The sequence below is a fragment of the Dermacentor albipictus genome, chromosome 1 (genome assembly GCF_038994185.2).
Source record: "Dermacentor albipictus isolate Rhodes 1998 colony chromosome 1, USDA_Dalb.pri_finalv2, whole genome shotgun sequence".
NCBI lineage: Eukaryota > Metazoa > Arthropoda > Arachnida > Ixodida > Ixodidae > Dermacentor > Dermacentor albipictus.
The window spans coordinates 236,563,950-236,582,089 of NC_091821.1; the positions used below are offsets into that span (position 1 = coordinate 236,563,950).

General features: G+C 45.0%; 1 protein-coding gene across 1 annotated transcript in view; it reads right to left on the minus strand.

The window, feature by feature from the left end:
• Positions 1–3,409: 3,409 nt before the first annotated feature.
• Positions 3,410–18,140, minus strand: part of LOC135901240 (death-associated protein 1) — a 36,113-nt gene continuing 21,382 nt past the window's right edge. The window contains exon 4 of the mRNA XM_065430954.2: positions 3,410–3,891. Coding sequence (XP_065287026.1) covers positions 3,775–3,891 — 117 coding nt within the window. The 3' untranslated portion in view covers positions 3,410–3,774. The remainder of the gene's footprint in view (positions 3,892–18,140) is intronic.

Here is an 18,140-nt window from a genome sequence, read left to right on the forward strand (position 1 = left end):
GTCCAAATATGCAGGCACTATAGAGTTCAGGAAGAACTTGGCAAATGGCCAAGAATGAGAATACAGTGAGCTTCTAAGTGTAATAACGACAGAAATACGGAAAGAGAAACATGTTCTTTGGAAAGGAAAAAAGAAACCGAAAAGATGGTGGAACAGAGAGATACGAGAAGCGATCGCCGAACGACAGAAGGCGTCCCGAGAGCACAGGCAGGCAAAGAAGGCGCAGTTGCCGCAGGATGAAGTAGCCAGTAAACGGGAAATATAGCGGGAGAAAAAGTCTATGGTTCAAATACTGGTGTAAGCAAAGATAAAATGTGAAAGTGAACGCTGGTTGTCAGAGATACGTAAGAAAAAGAAGGCCGCAACTAGAATATTTTGGAACCACATAAAATCATTAGGCAGGAAGTCAACAATACAACATGTCCTAAACTAAGATGGAAGCAAACTGGAAGGGGAGGCGGCAATAAATTACATCCGAAAAATAACAGCCGAATCTTTCCAAGGCAATGACGAGGTTGTATTTGAATAAAAAAAAAAAAGCGCACGAAAGTGAACCAGGTGGGAAAAGGTGCTGGTGCTGACAAATTTCAACTGGAAGATGTCCTAAATGTCCTGTACTTTGTCGTAGCTTATAACGTAATACAGCTAGTCCCTCGCTTGCTCTGTGGATCATCACAAAACGTTCAGCTTCGAACATTCGTGCGTTGTTGCTGTAGTTGCCATCATGCATGCTTCAGCGATTTGATTCGACTGTGCGCCCATTTAGTTATTGAGACGTTTAGCTTGTACGCTATTCTGGTAAACGGGAGCGGTTTGGGCGGATTACCGGATGGTCGGGGCGTATACGTGAGCGGTGAAGCCGCCTGGTGTTGTAGAGCTCAACCAGACAAACGCATAGCTAAAACTGCAGTAACTCACCATATCCTGCTTCGCCACTCGTGCAAATTTTTGGCGGCGGCGTAATTGTGAACACGATTACGCCACTGTCGAAAATTTACGCCAGCAGCTAAGCACAATACAGTAATTAGCTCTGTGTTTGTGTGGTTGAGCTTTGCGCCACCAGCTGGCGCCACCGATCGGGCCGCTCACCTGGACGCCCCCGCTAAACCGGAAAACCGCCCGCGCTTGCCCGGATACCGGACACGCTAAAGGTCTCTACGTTGGCGATAGAGCGGGCGTAAGGGTTCGTGCGAGATGGGGTTGATGCGTGTAGATCACTGCGTAACCAGTGATTACGAGGTTGAAGTCTGGATGTTAGCGATTACAACTGATACGATGCTGATGGATGAGCGAATTTTCGTATCCCAAACGAAAGCCCTGAATAACAAAGGGCCAGCAACACAGGCACTCCTTATGTAGCAGCAGTCCATCGACTTGGTCACACGGATTAATTTCATTCCTTAAAGGGACCAGTGAAGTAAACAATAAATAAGTTTAGACTAATAAAGCATTGTTCGAGAACCCTGCAGGCAGTCATTTCAAACCATAGTTTATTAGATGAGAAAATGAAGGTCGAGGTATCAGTATTTGAATTTCGCGCCTAAACCACGGCGCCTGTACGTCAGCGATTCCGTATTTTCGCATTTGGAAGGTTCACGAAAGTTGCTGTGTTTAATATTTGGTTCCTTTAGAACACAATGTAGTCGATCTGTACCGCTATATAATTAAGTAGGCCTTAGAAGATGCCATCAAAACCCATGACATCACAGCGATCAGGCAAGGTCGATCCAAATAGGTCGCGAAGCTTCGGCCGAAAAGCGGTTCAGTACAGATTGTCACCGACATCAGCATGGGGGGTTATGGGAGCAGCGATTGAAGCGCGACTATGTTTGGAGGGAACAAACACTGGGAAAAAAAAATCGCGTTTTTTAATTCATACGAGGCACAGTTAGATTCATTCTACGAAAATAAAATTCCTAGTGAATTTTATATATTCGTGATGAGTTAAGAAAATACGTTTAATTTTATTATTATTAATAAATGCATTTCTTTTCAGCGCCCATCGCTACAGGGGGCGTTGACGCCATTATCGCTCGCAGTGCAATGCACGTCTTGAAATGGACAGAAAGGCGCACTCGTATCACCTGCTGAAATACGCCCCCCTCACAATTTGTGCTTTCTTGCTTGTCGAAGTTTGTCTGAATTTGGCGACGCGGGTAGCTTCACTGCTTCTTAATCTGTTCAGTCAAAAGTAGTGAGTTACGACCCCCAGATAATTGTGTAGTTGTTTTCGTGCGACTGCACTGGCCGACGGGCTTGGCATCCGAAAATAGGATCAGCACTCTACACCTAAAGCTTTCGTCGGCCTCCAAAGAAAGTATGTTCCATATGTTCCGTGCAGGGATGCGATTTCGACAACCGTACGGCTGGCCTTTTCCTGCATCGCTTTCCACGCTGAAAGCTCGAAACGCCCATCAAGTCGGATGGCGGGGCATTTGAATATATAGCTCCAAAGGAAGAACAACAAAACAAATTTCGCGCCTTCGAAAACAAAATGACGTCACTTCTGCTTTTAACGGACATGGCGTCACGTTATTTTTTCTTCCGCCGGAAGTGTTCCCACCACATACAGATGGCGCTAAGCCCCACGAACCGGCGATAGACCGCCATGTTTTGAACGTATGGGCTCCTATGGAAGCTTCGCTACCAGGTACATTTACCTTGGATCAGGTGCGGGAACTTCATGGAGGCGTTCTAGCGCTTCTGGCTTGCTAAGCCTCTTATGGTGGCAAAGTGGTGTTTTTTGGTGTTGTAGAACGGCAACTTACTGATGCAGAAGAAATAATTTTTCTTTTTAGTGTCCCTTTAATATAGCAATAACTATTTTTGCAGCAAACCACTGGATACGTCGCCCCTCTACTGTTCCACGTTTTGCAGTACGAATGGATCACAGTGCGTTAGGGAACACCCAGTTGCATTTCCGACAGCTGATCGCACAGTAGCAGGGCACAAGCGGCAGTGGTTTCGTATTCGTGCGCCGTCACCGAGGCAACGTGCGGCGTGCCGTCGAAAGCGCCATATCGTTTCTCTAGAGCAAACTGCTCTGCCAAAAAGGTTTGTACAGAGTCTTTGTTTAATCAGCCACTTGTCAACAACTTACGAGGGGGCATCTGGGATCCCATCTCGCTCTGTGGATGGCGCACTGCCATGCTGCATCCTGAAGACCATTTGGACAAGATGACTGATACAAGTTCTGCCACCAATAACACATAACTCTGACTCAAAGTGCACATTCTATAGGCTTGCACTGGAGTCCTTGGCAAAAGCTGCTGAAGAATGAAGAGCACACTAACTTATGCACTCCCCTATATTTGCAATCATGTTGGCAGGTGCCATGTGGGTGTTTATGCAGTGCAGCATGCCAAAATATACACAATTGCTGCATGCATAACAGAGCACCACCAAGAAGTGCCAAGACCATAAGTTTATTAAAATGAAAACAGTGGTACAAGAAACCCTGCAGGAGGTTTCACTCAAAAAAATATACCAGGGGAATAGAAAGAGCCCTGCCATACAGAAGGATAAGAAAGCGTAAGTGCCAAAGATTATAATTGCCCCAAATCAATTTGACACAGCATGGTCAATATAAAAAATAAACCAAAACAATATACCTGCAAAAGCAAAACATTCATAGCGAAAAAATAAGAGGCACCAGCAGTGACAGTGCACTGAAGAACAAACTGAAATTGGTCCGAACGATAAAGCGCAAACATTCTCAGTAACTGCATCAAAGCTGGCAAATGACACAATACACTGTCATAAGCACAGAAATGCCTACTTCCTAGGCTGCTGGATAATAGTTGGCTTGGAGGAGGAGGCCCTATACTCATGCGATGGGTGTGGCTTGTTGTGGAAAGCCTGTACTGCCTCTGCAGGAAAGTCGGCATCCCCCTGAAAAGGCCAGACAAAGACGACAGTAATGCTGATGCAAAAACCACTAAGCCACAGGACCTCAGCATTGACCAAATTTCTAGCATTCAGTCAATGAACAGGGACTTATTTCGCTGCTCTAGCTCCCTTAAGCATTGCGCATGCTGGGCATACTTAAAATGCCTCCCCTAGATCGCAGAAAGACCTGTAAAGGTGCTTCAAAGTGGAAATAATTTTGCAATAGAATCCTAAGGTGCTTTGAAAGAGTTGACAACTTGTCCGCTACAAAAAATCTCAATGAATAAATGGTACTGTTGCATTAAAAAAAAAGTTGTTTACCAGATGCTGCCAGATGCTGCAAACACCTAGACGGAAGAAGAATGTGCCCTGAAAGAAGCTTCAAGTGAATTTTTCTTTAACTGTGAAGAAAGAAGAGTGGGCTCCCTTCCAAGTCTGGGATACTCTTGAGTGGATGACAACTTTCCCTATCATTAAACTTTTCCCACCTTGCAGATTTACTCAGAACTCATTTGAAAGTACCATCTTAATATGGGCACGAGAAAACCAGAGCTTCCAGTGATAAAGTGTTTTCCGTCATTCTTCGTGCAATCTTTTTAATTGAAAACCAAGTAATGATAAATGCAGCAAGGACACCAAAATCGGACTTGAGACGTCTGTATTGCTAGATTTCTCTGTATATAAATACCTAGGTATTTTAGGCCAAATATTACTCGGGAAGCATAAAGACCATGTGGGCCACTGGCTTCTAAAGGCAATACCCTGCGACAATGGCATTATTTGACTTCTGTTCCATGGCTCCTAGGCTCTTTGCATCCTGCGAGCACAAGTAAGGGTAAATCTGCTTTGAAAATGCATGTCTTTCTTTTTAAATAAATTTTCCAGATGTTGGTTCCAAGATCACGCTTCAACATTCTATTTTCATTCGAAAAAAAAAAAAATATATATATATATAATGATTTAAGCGTTTCTCCAACCAAAAGCCTGCGAAAAATGATTTTCATTGAGGCACAGTAGGTGTAGGAGCTTTATTTTTCCATTCATGCTTGACTGATAAAAATTACAACTAGAAGTTTTGCCTAGATGGCGAGCTTTCCCAGTGCAAGTACAAACAAGCTCTAGCACTGGCCGAGATGGCATCAGCTCATCTAGAATTTTCACCAGTGCTCGGGCTAAGGCCACGCTTGCATATACGAGAGGTTGGCAGGTGGAAACTGTTGCCCTGCTGTGTTCAAAGAAAAATCCAAAATGTATTATACCCCTGTCACACGGGCACCCGCGAACTCCGTTGAGCATGAAACTCCCTAACGGAGATTGACGGCAATGGAGTTGCGGCCGTGCTACACGGCACAGCGCGAGCTTTCGATGGGCGCCGCACGGACGGCGCTGCTGCGCTTACTTCCGCGTGCAACTGTTCACGTATACGGTCGCCATTAAAGTAATCTATGTGCATTTTTTTAACGCAGTATGTAATAATATAAAATCACAGTGGGAATCTTTGCGGTACGTTAGCGCAAGACTTGTTTTCCAAGCATAGCGAAGTTGCAAGCGATGCTGGCCACACTGCGCTCTTGCTTTCGTGCGTGGGCAGAGCGGGTCACGTAGTTGGGCCGGTGCGCTTCGAGTTGCGATTCCGCTGTGCGTGTCTGTGCGTTCGCGGTGCGCCGCGATCGCTCATGGTGCGTGTCACCCGGAGAATTTCACCCGTACGGCTTGAACGATACGTGCGGCTCCCGTGCATATAAAAACAAACAAAATGGCGGAACGACGTTTCCCGATGCCGCGTGGCGAAGTATTGGTGTAGAGAGTGCAGGTGCTGATGCCCTTGAAAACAAATTAAAACTTCCATTATGTGGCATATATCCCAAGGCAAAAAAAATAATGCTATAATTTGTAAATGAACCAGTTACGACGACTTTACTAGCGTGGTTTTCTGCAGAACTGTAGCTGCCTGGGAACGTGAGTACTCCATCCAACCGTAATGGTCACTGCCGAACTCCCTTCGCCCAAAATCTCCATTTACCTTCCTTGGCGCAAGGGAGATCGTGTGACACGGAGCGCAACTTCATTGGTGTAAAGACGAAGGAGTTCAATGGAGTTCGCGGGTGCCCGTGTGACAGGGGTATTAGTCTCTCCACAAGATTTTGTTGCTGTGCCGAAAAACAATTTGCTTCAGTTGTTGAGGAGACATGGTCACTTCTATAGCCATCGTGTGATTTACCGTGGGCCACAAAGACTGAGGAAGTTCTACACTAAATAAATGGGGTTTAGTGATGCAAAGGCAATCAAGGGTCTGCTGCGCCTAACACAAAGTGTAATAAAATCAAATTTGAAAATTGCAAAAGGCGTGTTGATCTATAGGTTGTGTAAATGGCCAATGTCTAGAAAGTTAACCAGGTGAGGTAATGGCACTAGTGTACTACCTCCCAAAACTGAGGCAGGGTGTAAAGGTATGTGCAATTTATATAAATTGTACAGCAGTATTTGTGTTTCAATATGCTTACATGTCAGTAAAATGTGCATTAGAGTGGTTCTTGGCACTTCTCGCATGCTGGTGGGTCTTCTTTTGCAAGTAAAAAATTGTGTGCTAGGTGCGTGCCCAATCCGTAGTCGGCATAAAACTGCTTCAATATATTGTTCCTGGTGATAGCAGGACTTCCACTTGCCAAGCACGGGTTTGGTAAGGTATAGCTTGTCTGGAAGAGTTCCGTTCGTCAAGGCCCTCCAGATTGCTTGGATACTATTTCGGTAGGGAAGTGCTGCATTTGTTATGCCTTTGTACATTGCTGTGGATGTGTATATCTGCTGTTTCATTACTCAGTATCCCAACTTGGCTCAAGACCCAGCAGAAATTAATTGATCTGCCATACTTGTTGAAAGTCCCCTTGTTTAAAATATTCCCTACCAGGGGTTCACTCAGATTTCAGATTTAGTGCCTGTATTATACTTAACAAATTCGTGTTATATGATTGTATTTTCTTGCTTGTTAGTGAATTTTTTTAACTACAGTCCATACAGCATAACTTCAGCAGCATAACTTCAGCAATGAAAACAGAGGCATGCTGTGGTATTCGAATGCTAGGTGGTTTCCCAATTTTTCCTAACATCCTCCACACCCACGTGTTTGTGTGTTTTAGAACCATCTGTGTAAAATTCCATGTAATCTTAATATTTGTCCTGAAGACCATGGAATCTTGCATAATGTGTTCTTGTGGTGTGTCTTCTGTGTGTGTCAATGTCCAGTCACATAACTTTGGAAAGTTGCACGAGGGCAATCATTCTGGCTTTTTAGAAACCCAAAGGACATCGTGAGGAATGTCATAATCCCGACTACAGTCGCCCACCGATTTTCCGGACTCCAAAAATTCGGACGCGCCCGATTATTCTGTCAGCTTCGCAGCACCGCCATTCTCCCCATAGACCATAATGTATAACAACTGCCGAAAGTTCGGACACCTTGCAATCTCTCGTCTGATTTTTCGGAAACTCCTTGAGCCAACTAGGTCGAGAGCACCATGCACCGACTCTGACCGGTGCATGGTTCGACTTGCTGAACGCCATTTTTGTTTTGAACGGAGCTTCCTTGCTGCCTCATGAAGTGGCGCCACTGGAAATCCCCGCTCATCATCATCGTTTCTGCCTGGTTAGATAGAGTGGCTCTGCAGCGTTCCGGTTTCAGCTTAGTAAGCCATGTCAAGACAATCCAGCAGCCGATTTGTTTCTTCGTGCAAGACGCTGCGAACAGGCCGCATTTTTCGTTTGTGCGACTTGTGTCGGCACGGTGGTGTTTGCTTTGTGTGCTGTGTCGAGGTTTCGGTGATCCAACGCGGCATACGGAAACATCGCATCAAGTCTCTAATGGTGCCGACAGTGCCCGTGCATACTGCGCTGGGGAATGCCGGCAAGCGGGTGCTGGGAGGCTTAGGATTTGTCGTCTTCCGATGTGCTCCTTACTGACGCCGAAAATGTTCTGCCGAGACCTGTGCAGTGGTTGCATTGCGATTCCGGACACCGTCTCATTTGACAGTTGCATAAGTGCTGACACTGCTGTATTGACATGCGCAGAACTTGACGACGGCAAGATCATTCCTCAGGTTTCGCTGCACCGCCGGACGACGACTCCGAGTCGGAAGATGACGCACCATGTGCTACGCTGCCGTCGCATGTGGAACGTGTACAAGCAGTGACCGTGCTTTCAGCCGCTAATAGTGACCGTACGACCCTCTCCCAAGATTCAGGCTTATGTGATTGCGCGTAAACGAAACAGCGTGCAACGGCGCATTCGCGATTTCTTCCAAGCCTACTGCCGAGCCCGAATAAGTGCGTGGAAATAAAGGATTAATTTTTTTTTCTTAATCTGCTTTTTCGGACACCTGTTTATTCGGACATTTTCGCAGTCTCCGTGACGTCCGAATAAACGGTCGGCGACTGTATTCCTCATATTGCAAGTCAAGCGGTCTAATGATGTTAGATTTGGGTAGTATAAGTGCGAGAAAGTTCTACAGGAAGCTTGTAGGGGTTCTGAAGGTATCCGCTATGCAAAAGCATTTTGAAGCTTCACACTTTTCTGAAAAGGCCAGTCTACATTCTGGACAAATTTCATGCCATTTGATCATTTACAACAGTAATAAGAATGTGTACAATGTTCAACTTAGTTTTTCTTTTCTTTTTCTAATCTGCAGCAGGTTCTACTGCTTGTGCACAAAAATTCTTGCACTTATATGAATTAATCTCAGCCAAGTTTTTGTGTGCACATGCACAATGATTTGTAGAATGCAAGTGTTGAGGCTTTATTGTAATATGCAGCAATTTTGGTCATGTGCAATGTAGGAAAACGATTGTGAATGTTCTTCATTACTAGAATTCAGAGTAACATATACTAAAATAGGGAAAAAAAAATCTGAGCTTCTTTGCAATGATTTGTCTATAGGGAGCAATAAAAGATATTTTAGAATACTATCGGCCTAACATGAAGCCAAAATCTTGCAGAAGAGACCATACTTTCCCTACTTCTGGGGGCAATGAAAAACACCCAGATGAGATATTAAGAAACTAAAGGCATATTCCAATATAGGTGATAAGATGTATATCCTGGATATTTTGTCCAGTTAGTTGAAATATTAACCAAATCGAACTCGGAGGCGCATCTCCCCTTGATATCACAGATTTGAATATTTGCACACATGTAGAGCACAATTACAGAACATGCAGTTTCTCTGCAGGCCTGTTCACCTGATTGCTCCTGGCTCTTTGTTATCCTGTGTATGCCATGAGGAATGATGAACGGCAAGTGTTTAAGCCTGAAATATGCCCGTCATGATGAAGTGTTGGTGCATGGTACAACTCTGTCCCTTGAAGCAACGGGATATGACCATAGCAAATAAGGTGTTTAATCTTCCCAGTCTGTATTTATACTTTAATTTTGTGGTAGCTTGTAGCCAGAGAAAAGCATGGGCTGCTTTTATCGGTAACCCATATTCAGGGGGCACTGCAAGACCGCTTGGCATCAGATAACACAGCTGCTTGACTCTCCCAAGTCCAATTAATACGAGAGATGTTCCGAAAGCAAGTTTTGGCATTTATTTCCAACAAAAAAAACTTTATTGAAAAAGAAATAAAAATAAGAGGCATCATGAACTATACACGCTGCGCCATTTTTCCACACAGTCGCCACAGACATTGAGACATTTGTCGTAACGTGGAATCAGTTTGAAGAAACCACTTTGGTAAAACTCAGCGCCCTATGATGCAAGGCCCGAGACACGACCTCTTAACCATACACAATCTGTAGGCGTTCATGGATGACGGACACACTAGTCCCATGTGCCCATTCATACAGGATAACAGCACACACTTCCATTAGCGACCACGTTGCCAACACGTCTGTCTGCTGCTACACTTTCTTTGGCACTTTGCGCATGCGTCATTCCTCCTTTGCCGACGCTCCTTCCATTGTTGAACCAACAACGGATGTGGATTCTTATAGCGATTGTTTTACCTCATCTCTTTCAAGAAAGAATTACGGAGCTTACTTTTTCAACGTCCCTTGTACAAATACAGTGCAATCTTGTAGATACGATTCTGCATGCACGTAATACATTTTTTGGGATAACGCTTTTTCTTTTTCTCTTGGCCAGCGTCCTATACGAGCAATGTATGTACGGCTAATGCAAACTTGTTCTCACCTGAAAGTGGATAATACGACTGCTAAAACTAGGCTTTTACTTGTATTTTTAAATCTCGTAGCTTTATATTTCATTGTACTAGCTTAAATAACATTCCAACCCATAAACGTGTTACACGCCAGCAGCTGTGCAGACTCTGCAGCAGCAGCAGATAGAAATCGCCACCGGGAGAGAGCCACTGGTACACTGCCGATACGAATAGGGTGGTTGATGATGGTGAAATCACGCAACTATGCTACCAGAAAACAATGTGGATTGATTGCACACAATTTGTGAAGTGTTCATGGTGAACTTGTAGCACCCTCTGTCAATGGTTGGAGGAGGTGCACCTATAGGCGGGGATGCGCAGACAAAGAAGGTGGCCGTGATGTGCTTCGCAACACAGTCTTGCGGTGTTTCCCGAACTGACCAATCTGGCGACATGCGAATTGTGCAGCTTGCAAGAAATTGCTGCAGAGGAGATCGCTGTAGATGATAATGATAATAATCTGCGCTAAACTGCTGGCGATGCACTCTCAGCAATGTACAGGCGCGGCGCGGCCATTGTTAGAGATAACACAGAATGGGCGCCGCGATAAGTATTGAGGTGCAAGCGCAAAGTGGCGAAACCTAGATTGCGCACACTTTGGAGTACACAAACACTGTAGCAATGGTGCATCAACAGGTAGTACTCTAAATTGGTTATCCAGGGTGTCACCATATCGACATTTCCAAATTCCCCGAGTTTTCCAGGGTTTCCCCGAGTGCCTTAACAAAATTGTCCGAGTGATGCAGAACTGTGTGTTGTGTCATGACGGGCTGAAACCATATCGGCCGATGACGTCACTCTAGTAAGCATATGAAAAAAAAAAAAAAAAAACTTAATCCAATTTGAATCCTAAGGAGTAGTGTTTATGCTATTCAAAAAGAGAATAGAAAGGAGGGCTTAGTAAAATGCACATTAAATAATATGTATACGAAAAAAATTAGCAAATCAAGTCGGACATTCTCAAGAAATACAAATAAAAAGTAGATACATTAACAAGCAAATATTTGCGAATATGAACTATTTCTATCAACTGATAGCAAGCTCAGTGGTATGAGGCCCGAACTTTGTCACAATTGAGATTCTCTCTCAACAGCTCGTAAGTCAACCTCAACTCTCCTGACATACTTTCAGCCCGCGCACGACGCCTCAGTGTTGTTTCATTGCTTTAAAGAGTTTGTTTTGGTTTGGATGCGGAAAACCTGCATCTCGGCATCAGCGAACACTGTCTTTTGAGCTCAAAACGGTGGCAGCACGCTTCCTTTCCCGTTCATTCCCCAATGCGTAGGTCCTTTTTGTTCTAGCCCTTCTTCCGCCACTTGTTCGCCCCATGAACCATTTGAAGCATTTTGGCCAGTTGCACAGTCCACGTTCGATTTTTTGAACTCCCTAGGGGCCTCGAAATCATCCAAAAAATTGGCCAGTTGGAAAAAACAAGTAAGTCATTTACTGCCTTAAGGGCTCAATCCGCCACAGGCACATTCGAAAATGCTCTGCAGGCCTGTTGGTACACGTATTAGACATATTGGTGCTCATACTGTGACAGGAAATACCAGGTGCACGCGTGTATAATTAAGGAATACATACTGTGTCCCGTGGCAATAGCCCCTTCCCACGCTTGTTATGCTTCACTGCAATGCTTTTGTGCATGCTTCACCAAGTAACATTTTTGTACACAGGCGATGCTGACTTTCGGGAACCAGCATTATGCAACGCGCCGTGCTTTCCAAGCTTCTAAGCCAATCGCGAGGACCACAAAGGCGGAGTCCGTGCCATTGCTGACACGAGCAAATTCTTTCAATAAAAAACGCGGCACCCAACAACAAGAAGCTTCATAGTGAACGTCAAAGCAGCTAGGCCTAGCGTTGCCACAGTGGTGGTTACTACAGCTGCCAGCGGATCTGTGTGGGAGAGCGCCGGTTCGAGGCGGCGAGGTAATAAAAATGGCAGCGGTGGTGCCTTTGATTAACGCCATTTTGGACCTAATGTCACAGCAAAATATCCGAAAAATCTGATGGCGAAGAGTTCTTGTGTCCAAAATTTCAGATGTTCTGATACATTGACTATTGGGTACGTGGTGGTGCCACGAAGCCGTCCAAATTATCGAGAATCTGGAAAGTCGGTTGTTGACTGGACACTAGCAACTCCTCCAGCCGACAACAGGGCGTCGAAGACAATTCATTACGATTCCTGTCCATTACTTGAGCCAGCATTATCGCGACTTTCGACCCTTTCAATAAAATTGGAGCTAATTTTCCCTGATAGAGGCACAAATTCCCTTAGTTTTCCGAGTTTTTCCAGACTACGCAAAATTCCGGAGAATTCCCGGTTGGCAGACACCCTGTTATCAAAGCACGCAGGCATGCTGCATGCTTTGACGACCGATTTAGAATACTACCTGTTGACGCACCATTGCTGCATGCCTGCCTGCTTTGATAGCCGATTTAGAATACTACCCTTGTGTACTCCAAAGCACACGGGCAATCCAAGTTTCGCTGCTCGCGGCCAAGTGGCAGGCACTGTAGCAGACGACACGCAGCTAACTCCACCTCTGGCTCTGAGCTTGCGCCGCAATACTAAGCGTGGCGCCCGCTTGGTGGTTCGAGGAGTGCAGCCACGCGCGCTGTGTTGCCTCTAACAGTATACTCTTTGAGGCTTCATCGCAAAATGCTCAGGTGGGTTAGGAAATGGCGGCTTCTTTTTTTACTTTCTGAAGAACTATCTTTACGGACATTGAAAAGGAAGTTCTGCACAAACTGAGGAGCTATTTTAACCTTTTGAAGGTTTTTGCCGTACATGTACGGCGGTGGTTTTCTGTTCTGCAAGGTCTTTGCCTTACGAGTACGGTTCCGACCCTCCGTTTGAAATTTTGCCCCATAATGACGATGCGTGCTCACCGGGAGGTGCTGCCACCTCTTAGCACTTACAAGATGCATTTAAAATTGGTGCTACCTTCTTGGGGAGATAAACAGAGCTGATTGCTAGCTTCAGCGCGTCGCTCAGACTGCGGCAACGCCCCTTTGGCGGTTTCAATTTCGCCGCGTGATCACAACAGAGGCGCCCGAAACGTAAAATTTTTCTTTGTCGGCACTCTCTTGCAGGGCGGTGGAAGTTGATTTCTATCTTGACTGGCGCTGCTCTTAGCTTGCTTATCAGTGCCGTTCGCGAGGTATTCTCACTCTCAGTGGCAACGCGCTTTCGCAGTTTCGGTTCCGCCCTGTGATCGTAACGGAGGCGCTTGAAATGTGATTTTTCTCTTTGTCGCCACACTCTCACAGGGGCGGCAGAAGTTGATTTCTATCTTGACTGGCACTGCTCTTAGCGGCAACGCGCTTACGCGAGAGGGTGCCTCAGACCTCTGCCCAAGGCGGCCACACGCAGAGATGTCATGTGTGCGCCAACACAGCTCCTCGGTCCAAGAGAACACACACATTTTAGGTGTGCAGACTGCGAGAAGGCGCTGTGCGTAGACTCGTGTTTCAAGGAGTACCACGCTCGGAAATACTATTCAACATTTTGCAGTTCTGAGTGATGCCGACACCAAAATACTGTTCCTAATTATTTTGTACTATTTATTCCTGACTTTATACATTTTGTACATTCAAGATCTGCAATAAAGTAATTTGACCACCTGGGAAATATTTTTTCAAAATAATTCGACCCTCAAAGGGTTAATGTTGCTGAATAAAAGTGCATTGGCTGCATTTCGCGTGGCGTCAAGTGGTGTTGCTCCACATAATGTGTTTTACAGAGCAGCATCATTCCGCGCCACATGAACTTTTGCTATTGAGTTTATCACTGAGTATGCCTATTTCCATAGATTTTTGAGCTTTCTTTGGATAATACGGTTCTCAACTGATAAGTTTTATTTTTTGGTTCCCGTGAAGATTGCATCACCAAAATGACACTGTACTACTAACTCGACGGTATTGGAGAAAAAGGCACATGTCTGCATTTGCCTTTTGCATGCGCACGTCACTCTTTGCATCCACGACAAATAATAGTGCGTCACATATAAAAGAAAGATATAGGTTGCATTATGTAATTCAATGTAAATTTAAGTCTCACTGTTATGTAGAAAAATATATTGTATTCATTACATAAAGCCAAAGCTCTGAACCTGCTATATTTACCACCAAACAAGCGGAATGGCATGCATCTGCGACCAGCGGCCACAGTGCATCATTTGTACTCCCAACCAAAACATAGAACTTTGTGCTTCCACATATTGGAAGCACAAAGGCACAAAATATAATACGTAACTTGACACAAACTTGCGTTACAAGTTGTAGTTGTAATATATGAAATAGTTTATTTTTTAGGAAGCACTGCAGGTGGGCAAGAGCAACTGCAATACAGAATGCATGAGGAGAGGTCCCCATGACCGCACTACTTGCGTAGCTTCTGTGGTGTTGCCTGCTATGTACCTAAGAAACGGAGTTTAACTCATTATTGGAAAAGGAGGTCATTCTAAAGCAACAAGAGACTCAATGCAGCATTTTTTCCCTGTGTCAGCCAATTGTGAGAAAATATTTTGAAACCTCTGTCATCGCACTAACATACCAGAAATAGGGCTTTGGAGCAGAATTTATGGAAAGGGAGTTTGGCCTTAATTTCCCCCACAACATACTTTTTCTACCAAACCAACATTCCACACAAACCTTCCAAGGTCAGCTGAAGTTTCTTTAGGGCACAAAATGCATTCACAAGACCATCAGAGGTAAAAAGCCTGATGCTTTCTATTGTGGCTATGTTTAATCTGAGAAAGAGTTTGCAAATGTACCGTATTTACTCGAGTCTAGGCTGACCCCGCTTCTAAGCCGACCCCCTAAATTCCGGGGGAAAAAAAAAAAAAGTTACCCCGAATGTAGGCCGAACAAAAAAAGCGATGACAGCGTTCACAAAATCCAAACAGAGTTTATTGAATCTGAACGTGCAGAGCTCATTCAACGTCGTAGTTGCTGTGTTCCTGGTCACTGTCACCTTCAAACAGTGCACCATCTTCGGTACTGTCAAGCGCATTAGATATGCTGCACTTTTTAAAGGTGCGCACGATCAAAGTACCTGGGATGTTGTCCCATGCTGCAGCTATCCAGCCCGCCAGCTGCAATAGCAATGCACATTTGATGCGGCCTGTTGCCGTTAGCATGTGGTCTTCATCAGTCAATCAGTCTGTGTAATATTTCCGCAGACGATCCTTGAAAGGTTTGCTGATGCAGACATCAAGTGGCTGCAACTGGCCTTCATGCCGCCCGGTATGACAGTGAGGTCCGTGTTCGCTTGGGCGAGCGCAGCCTTCACGTTGTCGGTCAAGTGCCCACGGTAAGAGTTGACGATAAGGAGCGAGTTCTTTGTCAAAAGGGCTCCTGGACACCGTCGACAATCTTAACCCACTCTTCCACCATCGCACTCGTCATCCACGCGTTCTCATTTGCCCACACAATGACATTTCTTGGGAAAGTTTCTTGAGCAGGCAGTGTCTTCCTTTTAAATATCCTATAAGGAGGGAGTTTATGTCCATCAGCTGTCCATCGGCAAGTTTGTGACAATATCGTAGCCATGTCCATTTTGAGGGGACAGAAATGGAGCTGCCAGTGACAGAAACACATGACGGGCATGCTGAGGAAACTGCGGCATTTGTCTTAACTGCTCTCCTAATACAGCATGTTTCCGCTAAGGGTGGGCGAATATCTTAGCTGCGTTACAAGCTATGAATAGGGTACACTTCTAACGCATCAGTGTAAACGTGACCATTATTGTTGTCGCTCGCGATTTGTTGCATGCCCACAAGTGCAGATGAGAAGAATCGAAAGGCGCCCTTTACGTTGTTGTTGTAGACCAAAACCATTATGAAGCCTATAAATAATAAAGCCGAGGCAAGTTTGGTTGTAGCTTTTTTTTTCATGAAAGTGTGGAAAGTGATGAAAGGAATGAAATGGGGCATCACAAGACATACCAAGCAGACCGCTTGGTATGTCTTCAAGAGTCGTTCGCATAGCATTCAACAGATGGTAAGCGCGATCACCATTAGCTAGACTTGGCACACGACATATCGCTGCAACAAGTTTAGGGTGCGATCATTATACGGGAAAGAAACAAAAAATTAATTTTGATGACAAAATTTAGGGGTGTGATCACTACACGAGTGCGATCATTATGTGAGTAAATACGGTAGCGCGAAGTACTGATGGATGGTTGGCACAGCCACAAAACAGCAAATTTTACCAGTGAAGCTTGTGCTCTGAGCGCCATATTGAATTTCGTGCCAGTTACATATATCAATGGACGTAACTGTACACATAAACTGCTTACATACCAGATATGTTGGCATGTCAAATTTCAGTGAAGGAACACTGGAGAAACAGCACAAAAGATATGCACAAGTGACAGGGCAGATAACCAGCTGCTAGAACCTGCCCCTCTCTATCTCATTGCCAAAATCCAATGTATCTTGACTGCAGCAAAGGTTTGTCAGCTTTATGCAAGTCCCCTAATATATATATATATATATATATATATATATATATATATATATATATATATATATATTTTTTTTTAACAGGCAGGTGCTTGGAAATGGAGGATATCACCGTGGGTGCATTTTTTCGCAAGAACCGATTTATCTTGTTCAGCAATTTGAAAAAGAGTGACTGCAAGATTTTCACTGACTTGATTTTTTTTCTGCCAGATGCACAATCACTGAAATTGCTTGCAGGCATTAACATATTACATGCCACAATTTCATAAGGGATGTACAAGCTGTTTCACACTTAGGGGAAAACTCAGAGTGCATTGCATTGCGATGCAGCGAGCGCTGGCCACATTGATGGGAAGCCTGCTACTGTCAGAGACAGTGCGCGGACTTCATCGTTACTGCGTGAACTGAACCAATACTCTTTACTAAGCGTTGTGCAACGCCAACTGATATGCCTTAAAAATTAATTATGGGGTTTTACGTGCCAAAACCACTTTCTGATTATGAGGCACGCCGTAGTGGAGGACTCCGGAAATTTCGACCACCTGGGGTTCTTTAACGTGCACCTAAATCTAAGCACACGGGTGTTTTCGCATTTCGCCCCCATCGAAATGTGGCCGCCGTGGCCGGGATTCGATCCCGCGACCTCGTGCTCAGCAGCCCAACACCATGGCCACTGAGCAACCACGGCGGGTATGATATGCCTTGAAGGCAAGTTCAATGCTGAAAGGTACGGAGCAATCATAGACGATGTACTGATTCTGTGCGTTCTTCACGACCCGTTCCCGGAAGGCGACTATATATTCCAACACACTAGGTCACCAATCCACACTGCACTTTTGTGCAAGAACTGCTTGAAGAGCGCGGAATCACTTTCTTGGAGTGGCCGCACCAATTCCCGGACCTACACATCCTTGAAAATGTCTAGGGCTCATTGAAAGTATTGCTGGCGTGCCATCCTCCTCATGGGTTGTCCGAGGATAGGCTTTGGCCCACTATCGTCAGCGAGTGGGACGTGGTGTGAATGAACACATCACTGACTGAGTCACTTTACACCTACCTCACTGCTCTCCAGAATTAGCATTGTCATCGCTGCCACTAGGGACATTAAGAGATACTAAGTGAAGTTTGGAGCGTGACGCGTCCATTTCCTCGCCGGCGGGCAGGGTCTGTCTGGTGTAATGAACTATTGCCGAGAAGAATCATTTCCAGCTCATTGCCTTACCCTATAACATTCCTTTATTCGTATCCATTTATTTCATCGTGTTTGAGCCCCGCAGTTATCATTGTTGAGTGCTTTGTTTTCCTTAGGAGTCAAAGACTGAGCACATTGTGTGCACATTATGGCGTGTCTTCCTTGTTGCTGCGTATTACAGTAGCACACACAGTGAAGAAATATATGTGCACACAATCAGTACCCTGGCCTTTCAAAAGAACAAACAAAGCATGCTGTCAAAAGAAGTTTGTGAAACTCGATTATAGCCAATGAAGACTCAGAGGTTGGCGTCGTACAATGCAGTGCAGCATGCTTCCCGACAATGCGGCCAGCATGCGCCACCGTAGCAGA